Raw genomic sequence first — 10,370 nt, 5'->3', positions numbered from 1 at the left:
CAAAGACTGCCACCACGTCCTGCCTGCCATCAGGCCCACGTGGTGGGGTGTCACTCCGGGACCTTGCTTCATATGTGTAAGCTCCCCCTATCCGTGAAATCATTGGCGTCTCTGTCGCTGACTCCAGGCTCTTTCTTCAGTCTTGAAGCTGGACCTATACAGGCCTTGCAGGCCTGCGGGGTGCAGCCCAACAATATCCAAACTGTGCCAACCAAAACTCCTCTTGCCAATTGTTTCATCATCCTTTAATCCTGACTTTACGATGGCAACGATCAAAACCATCTGTGAATTTTATCTGCAACACAGAACACTGCATAGAATCCCAGACTCTCGGGGTTGGTGGTACCTTAAAGGTCACTTAATTGGTGATACCTTAAAGGTCATGCAAGCAGACTTAAAGCAAGCAGTGTTACACATCATGAGGAGTTATACTCTGTAGTAACTAGATAATTTTCTTTTCCTCCTGAACATCAGGACAAAAGGCTGATCAATTTTCGTCCTCCCTTTAGATGGCTTGGTTTTCTTTACTTGTGAGAAGGGAAAACTGAGAACTTGTTTTATTAAAAAAAAAAAAAAAGCATAGACATAATAAGGTCAAATCATTTGTGTAAAACTGTCAGAAAATGCAGGAAGTTGTCCACATTATATTTGGCTGTGGAGAGCAAACCATACGTATACATGGCATGTCAACCCTGACTAGACATCAAATATCAAATTATGTAATGCAACTGCTCACCATAAAAGCTATGCAGAGTAATAAATTTTTTTTTTTTTTTTTTTTTTTTGTGGTACACGGGCCTCTCACTGTTGTGGCCTCTCCTGTTGCGGAGCACAGGCTCTGGACGCGCAGGCTCAGCGGCCATGGCTCACAGGCCCAGCCGCTCTGCGGCATGTGGGATCTTCCCAGACCGGGGCACGAACCCATGTCCCCTGCATCGGCAGGCGGACTCTCAACCATCTGCGCCACCAGGGAAGCCCAGTGATACATTTTTAATGTTTTATTTTGATATAATTTTATATTCACAGGAGTTCAAAGAACTGTTTACTGTTTTCCAGATTTACCATTTATTAATATTTTGCTGCATTTGCTTTATCATGTGTTCTTTTTCCCTGAACCACTGGAGAGCATTTTGTTGACATCTTGTCTCTTTATCTATAAATATTTCAGTGTTTATTTCCTAAGAACGAGGGTTTTCAAAAGAACACATTTTTTAAATCAAGACATAAAGTTAACATAACCATCAGAATAAATTTTTTAAAATGTTAACTACAAAGAAAAATACTCTGCCTTCGTTTCACACAGGAGGAAAATTTTGGCCTGTTTTGCTTACTATGATATTCCCAGACTCTACCATAGGGCCTGGCACACAGCCGGTCCTCAATAAATACCTGTTAACATCTTAGTGTGACGGTGTGATACTAGATTAACCACATTTCTAAGCAAAGTATCTCTAAAATAAAGCAAAGGCAACGACAGCAAAATATTCAGTCATTTCTTTACTACCAATGATTTGTAATTCCCCAGTTACAAAAAGAGTAAAAGCCTTCTGATGTAAAGGACTGACGGGAAATTACCTTTTTAAGATGAGACAAACAAGTTAGAGCATAAGTAAATGGGACTTTGTTGGCCCCCCTCTGGGCCACTCTGGGGACCTGCTGTCTCTTCACAGGTAGCGGTTTCTGATGTATTCTCGGTACATGGAGGTGTCTTCTTTGCCCAGGGGCTGCATGATACCTTGACTGGCCTGGATGTGGGCTTGGAAGATCTCTGTAGATTTTCTGTCTACTTGAGGAGGCTGAACTTCATAGATGTTGTCTTGGGAGAAAGCTGAGATAGGTGTTCTATAGAAGAGAAGCGAGGACAGAGCTACATTAAAGAAAATAAAGGACCATAGGGACCTTGACCTCAAAAGCTCTTGAGAGCCACTGACCTTGAACGAGTGAACTTAGTAGTAACAAGTGGTGCTAGTGACCTCCCTGTTCCCTGTCGGTTGGCTTCCTCCTCTGCCTGAAAGAGCAGGACCCGCACTTGCCCAGGGAGCCTTCCCTGGCATGCAGGCTGGAGGGGCACCCCTCCTCTGTTCCCGCAGCCCTGGGCACACCCACGTCTGTGTGCCCATCTGCCTCCCTCACATGACTTAAGTAACCTGAGGCAGGGGCTGTACAGACTTTTCGCTCTCTTTCCTTGGTACCTGGTATGTACTCAATAGTTTTCTTAAGTAGGACTTATTAGTAGGAATCGGTGAAGTAGGGGATACTAATAATTCCTACCTCATAGGTTGATGGCAGGAGTTAATGAGTTTATATCTGCAAAGTGTTCCTTTAGCATAGTGCCTGGCACACTACTAGTGCTCAACAGAAGTGTACTATTGTTAGTAATTACCAGTGCACAATTCCTTAGCTGCAATTCTGAAATCCTAAAAGCTGTAATAACCAAACGTTACTTTGCCAGCAAAACCCGACTCAATTGAAACTCATCTGGTGGTACGACATACAGTACTCGGCCCACTTCATGTGAATATTAATGTGTTTATTTATCAGCCTCAGATCACACTGGGGATGTTCTTATAAGGTATATGCTAACACCCCCAAAATTCTGAATTCTGAAACACATCTGGCTTCAGATTTTTTGGATGAGAGTGTACATCTGTAATAGGCAGCTTCCTTCCTTTCTGGGATGATTTGAAAAGCACCCAAGAACCTCTCTATTCAAAAATATCCCTCCATTCCCACCCCACCTAGACTGCCATAGTGCTTGAAATTTCCATCCACCCTTGGGGAAGGCGCTGTCTCCAAAAAAGGCCTTGTTAAAATGCAGCTGGGTGCCTGCCACACGGGTAACTCATCGCAGTGTGAGCACCTGCTAGTTGTTACCTCCTTGGCTGGGGGCAGGCCCTGTAGGGATGAAGCAACCACCAAGTCAGGTGTGCTGCAGAGGGAGCGTGTGTGGGAAGGTCAAGAAGAGGCAGGCCATGGGTAGGCGAGGATGGTACGCTACACCCTGTGAGGGACTGGGGGTACAACGACAGCACACTCCACCACTTAGCCCAGGGCTGGCCCTGCGGAGGAGTGGGGGGGTTGGTTCTCCACATCAGGGTACCAAGACCACAAAGAGAAAAGATCTGGAGAATCTATTCTGCTGGGCTGGGACCTCAGTCTTGCTCATGTACATCTTATCAGAGGACTAGAAAGGCATCCTGGACGCCTGGCTGTTTGGTGAGCTGGGACCCCTGGAGCTGGGGGGGATTCCCTGTAGTCAGAAGCAGAACTGAACCTCAGACCCAGCTAGGACTGTACTTGCAACGTCAACATTTTGTGGGACACTAGGAAGGTGCAGTGAGCGACACACAAAGGGAGACAAGAGTTGTCCAGTAAAACCCTCCACCCTCATAGGATGCGTTACAATTACACTTAGGTCTTTCTTACTCTCCTAGAAAACAGTCAAGGTAGCTCCCCGTACTCTGCCTTTAGAAAACGAACACATCTTGCCTTGGCTGGAGACTCTGCTTAAAATCGCTGTGAAATAAAATACAACTAAAGGTGGAATATTCCTTCTGGAAGTCAACCTTAATTGTTTTGACCTTGGGGTAATATATTTAAACTCAAATTTGGTAAATGGCTTATGAAATACTCATTTTTCCAAAGCACTCTAATAATTTCACATGATCTTAGACTACACCCTTATTTAAATAAATAAAAACCAAAGGATAGTAATTTACTCGAAGTTTAAAAAAAAAAGACCCAGGTGAAAGAATCCTGAGCTGAGTCAATCTGAATTCCAGCTTGGCAGCAGTGCTTGTCTTCAAAATACAAAAGTAACGTTATAATTACAAATGGTTGGGATGATTAATATATTAACTCTTCTCAATTTTCCCTCACAAAATCATAGCAACTCTTCAGTCATGTACATAATTCAAAGCAAGATGCTAGAATTCTTTAACGGTTGTTAATATTCAGGGTCAAACCATTTTAACCTGAACACTTAAAAAGGAGGCTTCATTAGCGGTTTTAGAGATTGTCATCAAAGTGCCGGCCACAGCAACTCCTGGACCACACCATCCACACCTGTCTAGTGTCTACACCCTCCATTTCACAGATGAGACATTTAAAGTCAATTTAAAAATGGGACTAATGGTTTCTGTGCTTTGAAGCTAGACCTCTGCCTGCAACCCTGTGTGCATTAACCAAGAGCTTTCCAGCAGGCATCACACCAGAGAGATACCATCTGGGAACTAAACCTTAATGCAGCTGAGAAAAGGAGAATCCAAGTCATCAAGTCATTGTTTTGTCCTTTAGCAGCTCAGCTGAATATACGGGTGGGCAGGCTGTAGGGGGAACAGCAGCAGGGCTGGGACAACCATGAACAGGGCCACAGACCAGCCACTTCCACCCACTGCCTGGGGTTTCTTATCAGTAAATCAATCAGGAGTCCTCACCCTACTTCTCAGTAAACTGCTTCAATGCCCCGTGGAGTAATGAAAAACCATTACAAACACTCTAAATGTGAAATGTCAACATCAGCCTTAAATGGTATCAGACTGAGTGCCAGGTGGGTTTAGGGCTTCAACACCACCTCACTGTGGTGTTGATTTTGCTACTCGCTAAAGTTTGAGAATCTTTGGTCTAAGGAGACCAAACTGTAATCTAAAATGCTAAATAAAATCTTATTTGTGGTCAGTCAACAGCATTGAACATTTTTAAGTAGAAACTTTCTTCTGAAATGATATACTACCACTAATCCTACATTGAGCAGGCATCATTTAACACTTAACTGTAAAGACATGAGGAGCAATATTACATTTCCTAATGTCCTCACACTTGATTTCCCCATTGGCTTATGCAAGGCAAGGAAGAAATACAAAAACATCCAAGACCCTCACAAGGGGCTGCTGGTGGGCACCTTGTCTCTGAGGGGCACTGGAAAGAGATGGAGGTAACCCCAATAACACTTCCAACACTACATGTAATAGTCTTTTTATTAGCTTAGATGGCATTTGTTTCTGGGTGAAAAGACCAGTGTTTAAACACTAAATGATGTGGAAATTGTAAGGCTACTTTCTTTTATTCATTCCAGTAGAGAGAGATGGCTTATTATTGCACTTTCATGGTGGAAGAAACGTCCGACATTTCTCTCCTGTCCATAAACAGAATTTTTGTTTTCAGCTTCTCCCCATAGTCCTCAAAGGGATAAGACTTATTGCCCTTAATTCAAATGCTAGTAGTCTTTTTGGAGATGAATTATTATAATTACAAATTTGCAGGCTCATTTTATCTACAAAACCTAGTCCCATCTTCAAGGAAGCCTCTGTATTTCCTCTCAAGTAATGCTGCGGTCATCTTTAGTTCATTTATGGGCTCACTGTACTCAACACCAAGGATTGATGACACTTAGCCTTAACTGCAGTTCCCATTCACAGAAGAGAAACACTTTAGGCAGAAATTCATTAGACACACTACATGTCTTTAAAGAAGATTCTTACTGGTGCCCTTTTATGCTCGCTCTTAAATGTGTTATTACTCGTTTGGTTATAATAAGACCATGTCCTATAGTAATGGTATCTTACACTTGGATGCATAACGAAAGTTTGAGTCCCTTTAAAAGTTCAATTCCCATTGAGGGTATTTCTGACTTATACATATTGAGTACCCAATAAGCATATGTTTTGACAAGAAAATATTTAATTGGTCAGACTGAAATGTCTTCTGGATTTAGTAATGATATGACGACTTGTGGTTGGTGATAGAACTAGATAATACTTGTATAATTTCAATAATTTTATACATGTGATACTTTTCCAATATGTTAAAATCTTATACTTTTTCTAGGATGAGCATTTTGGCACACACCAAACCCATTTGGCTTTTCCAGAAAATTTAGTAATGGTTCTTTTTTTTTTTTTTTTGGCGGTATGCAGGCCTCTCACTGTTGTGGCCTCTCCCGTTGCGGAGCACAGGCTCCGGACGCGCAGGCTCAGCGGCCATGGCTCACGGGCCCAGCTGCTCTGCAGCATGTGGGATCTTCCCGGACTGGGGCACAAACCCATGTCCCCTGCATCAGCAGGCAGACTCTCAACCACTGCGCCACCAGGGAAGCCCTAGTAATGGTTCTAATCACAGGATATATTTCCCTTCCTGGTGATCCCTTCTGTTGCTACCACAAACTCCCAAGTTTTCCCAAGTTGCTGTTTTCACATCACCAAATGGTTCTGTTGGTTCATGACTGTGACAGAATCAAAAGAATATTACAGGGCTTCCCTGGTGGCGCAGTGGTTGAGAGTCTGCCTGCTGATGCAGGGGACATGGGTTTGTGCCCCGGTCCGGGAAGATCCCACATGCCGCGGAGCGGCTGGGCCCCGTGAACCATGGCCGCTGAGCCTGTGTGTCCGGAGCCTGTGCTCCGCAACGGAAGAGGCCACAACAGTGAGAGGCCTGTGTACCGCAAAATAAAAAAAGAAAGAATATTACAGGTGAAGAGGCTCTTATGGAAGACCCTGACCAATAGCCTAATTTGCAGATAATGGTCAGCATTAGGTCATTCTTCTCATTACTTTCCTCTACCTTCTGCGAGAAAACAATCATTAGGGCAGGATCAAAGTTGATCAGATGCTCCAGTCTCAGTGGGGTAAAACCTCAGCTAAATGTCTTAATAGCACAAGTCCTTTATTATTCCATTTGTCTTTCTGCCGGCTTTGTAATTTCTATTAAGCAACAAGGGCTATTATTTCCTAACTGGCAGAGGGGCCTATGGCACACATTGACATACAATCATTTAAAAAAAATTATTTTATTTTTATGGCTGCGTCTGGTCTTATTTGTGGCACGTGGGATCTTTTGTTGTGGCGTGCGCGCTCCTCGTTGCTGTGCGCAGGCTTCTCTCTCGTTGTGGCATACGGGTTTTCTCTCTCTAGTTGTGGCACACAGGCTCCAGAGCATGTGGGCTCCGTAGTTTGCAGCGCACAGGCTCAGTAGTTGTGGCATGCGGGATTAGTTGCCCTGTGCCATGTGGGATCTTAGTTCCCCAACCAGGGATCGAACCCGTGTCCCCTGCATTGGAAGGTGGATTCTTTACCACTGGACCACCATGGAAGTCCCTGCAATGATTTTCTCTCTTTCTAGCTTTTAATATTGCTTAGAGCCTTTAGCCCTCAGTTTGTGGGTGCCATTCTAACATCTTTTTGTGACCATCCATAGCTTCTCGTTACTTCCCTTATTAGGTTGCTTGTATCTTTCCAACAAAGTACTCATACACTGAAGTCTAGTCACGAATCTATTCTACCAAGATGATACGGTGAGAATGTGTTTGCTTCTTCATGTTAAAAAATCAAGATAATGCTGCATATTCCTCACATTCAGTGTACAAGTCTAGACACCTAAGTCCAAAATGTAGCTCTCAAATCATGCTTGTCCAATATGGTAGCCATTAGCCACATGTGCCTATTTAAATTTATATTTATTTAAATTAATTAAAATTAACTAAAATTTAAAATTAGCTCCTCAGTAGCACTAGCCACATTTCAAGTTCCTGATAACCACATGTGGCTAGTGGCTACTGCATTGAACAGTGCGGTACAGAACATTTCCTTCATCACAGAAAGTGCCACTGGACAGACTGTTCTAGAACCTCTTTCCTGCTATTTTTTTCTCAGAAATTCTGAGTATCTCTTTCTAAACTCATTGCCTTAATGTAATATGTCCCTGCATAGCACTTATCACTATCTGATCTTTTATTTATCTGTTTATATACGTTCCACGATGTGAATTCTATCTTGCTTACCTCTTTATCCCCAATGCCCAGAAGAATCTTTGGCATATAGTAAGTGTTCAATAATTACTCCCTGAATGAATGAATGGCGTCTGTTTAAGGAAGATGATTTTACCTTGGCTTTCTAAATTCAGAACCTGATAGCAGTGTGATTTGGATTGCTCTAGAATCTAGAGTCTAGATGACAGGGAGGTAGGATTTCCAGCGGAAGTCTGGCCTCAGATAACCATAAGGTGGACGGGGCACTAAGGGGAAGCCAAGGTGCTTTCTAGCAGGGCCAAACTATCCAAGTATCTCAAAAAACAAGGCTGAGGCAGGACGGGTGCGTTCTAATCCCCCTTTAGAGGTGAGAAAACAATGACTCAGATAAATAAAACTCACTAAATGGCCTGAAATCAAGAGAAATGTGTCAATCTTCAAACCACCTCTAATAAAACGAAACAAAAGGCAAAACAGTCCCCATATCCTGGGATTCTAGAAAGCAGGCTCTGCCTATGTAATTTGCTTTCATACATCCTGTCAAGCCAGTTTCAGTGTTGGAGATATGGGCAAGCACATTTGCTGCCTTCCACACATACGCGCTGCCCCGACCCCCCAACCAAGGGCACTTGCGTGTGTCTTTGGGTAGACATACATGACATCACAGTAAAGGCAACAGGCTTGAGGGGCAAACACTTATCCATGTATTAGGACATGAAGCTATGCTATTAGCTGCTGATGACATTCTAAACATCATCAAGGTAAAAAAAAATTTACTTTTTATTCCTGCTAAGACAGCAAGTGTATATAATACACACAAAATGCTACAAACCTAATGCATGATTTCCCCAAAGTCCAATTAAATTTTCAGTCTTGTTATGCCATTGAGAGCTAATGAGCGAGATACAGAATAGTGTATAAATCTGATTCCTTCAAATCCAAACAAATTCCAAATCCTTTGAGCAGCTGCTATTACAATAGGATGACTGAACCGTCCTCCAGCAGAGATACTGCAAGAGAGGTTAGAAATTTCACAAGCAGGTTAAAATGCATTAAAGCAAATATGACAATAATGCCAGTCCTTAAACAACCCACCATTAGAAGGAGCAAAAGGGGTGATGAGAAGGAACTCAAGAATATAATCGGTGATGATGGAACATAAAATGTACAGTCTTGTAGACCAGGGGTGCAGGCAGCCCTGTCTGTATATAAGGCCCTTCAAAGGCTCAGCAGTAAGGAATCTCAGCTGCTTACTGTAGACTAGGTCTTTATAGATTTTGACAGGAGAGGAGTATGTCATTTGGTTATGGAGTGTGAGGACAGCAAAACTCTTATTGTGTGTGTTTCTCAAACACTTATCTGCCTTCAACGTGTCAGGGAGCCATGTCAGTGACAGGCCAGCCAGAAAGGCACTGCAGTCTCACAAAAGTTAGGATTTAATGCCTAAGCCTAAGCCACGCTAACAAGAGAGAAAAGTTATTTATAGATCAAAGTACACAATGACCTTAAGATATCAAAGAAATCCATGCCTGTGAATGTCTAAGGCTGCTAAACTCTTTTTTTTTCTTTTTAAGCTTTACTGAGGTACGATTGACAAAAAACTATCTTGTGAAGACTTATTTTTCATCAGATCAACTAGATGAAAAAAGTGTCTATGTATGTATATACACATACACATGTATGTTATGTACAGATATATTTATATGTAACAGTTATGCTTATATATACTAATATATACATATATTTTCTTCAAACATAACGCTGAGGGAAGGGCTGTGTGTGTGTGTGTACATATATATATATCTCAATACTCCCCACAGTGATATACTTCAAATGAGTCCATGTGACCTCATTTTTACAATGTCCATTCCACTGTGCAGACACTGAAACAAAAGTACAACTGCTTTTAACATGTGACTTTCTATTCTACACTGTTATACATAAGAGCCTTAGAGACTATTACGAGCTTGTGTGAGTAAAGGTTTTGGTTAAAATGTCATAACATCACTGCCATACATATACATTGAGAAAAAAAAACTAACAATGCTTACCTAATATTTATCATGGAAAACTGTGCTTCAAGTCTATCAATGCTTTTCACCTTTTTATTATAAAATAAGACAGATAACAGAAAACCACACAAAACAAACACACACAATTATTAGAAGGTAAACACAAGCTGGGTCAAGACACCGAAATTTTGGCAGCCAACTCAGAAGCCCCTTCTATGTGCTCCATCCCCATCACAACCCCTCCCTCCCCTCATAAGTAGCCATCAACCTGACTTCTACAGTAAGCACTTCTTTGCACTTTAAAAAAAAAAAAAAAAGATTTTTTTTCATTCAAATGTGCATCCCGAGACTATAGTTTAAAAGTGTGATAGGCCTTTTAATCTACAGATTCTCCCTCCTATCTTTTCCTTACAATTTGTCGAAGAAACCAGGTTGTAGAGTTTCTCTCGTCTGGGTTTTGCTGATGGCATATTCATGATGCAGTTCAAAAATCTTCCTCTGTCCTTTATATTTCCTGCAAGCCAGCAATTGGATCCAGAGGCTTGGTGAGAATTTGCTTCAACTGCTGTGGCAAGACCACAGGTGGTAGAGTGCTGTGTCATCAGGAGGGCCACAGT

At 42.2% G+C, this 10,370-nt stretch overlaps 1 protein-coding gene across 1 annotated transcript in view; it reads right to left on the bottom strand.

Moving 5' to 3' along the window:
- Positions 1 to 1,492: 1,492 nt before the first annotated feature.
- The window catches only part of FIG4 (FIG4 phosphoinositide 5-phosphatase), a 136,959-nt gene continuing 128,081 nt past the window's right edge, over positions 1,493 to 10,370 (bottom strand). The window contains exon 23 of the mRNA XM_082668728.1: positions 1,493 to 1,842. Coding sequence (XP_082524854.1) covers positions 1,665 to 1,842 — 178 coding nt within the window. The 3' untranslated portion in view covers positions 1,493 to 1,664. The remainder of the gene's footprint in view (positions 1,843 to 10,370) is intronic.

This window comes from Grampus griseus (genome assembly GCF_964374135.1).
Source record: "Grampus griseus genome assembly, chromosome: 13".
NCBI classification, from domain to species: Eukaryota; Metazoa; Chordata; class Mammalia; order Artiodactyla; family Delphinidae; genus Grampus; species Grampus griseus.
Note: the sequence above shows the minus strand (reverse complement) of the source record. Positions and strands in the feature narration are given on the sequence as shown.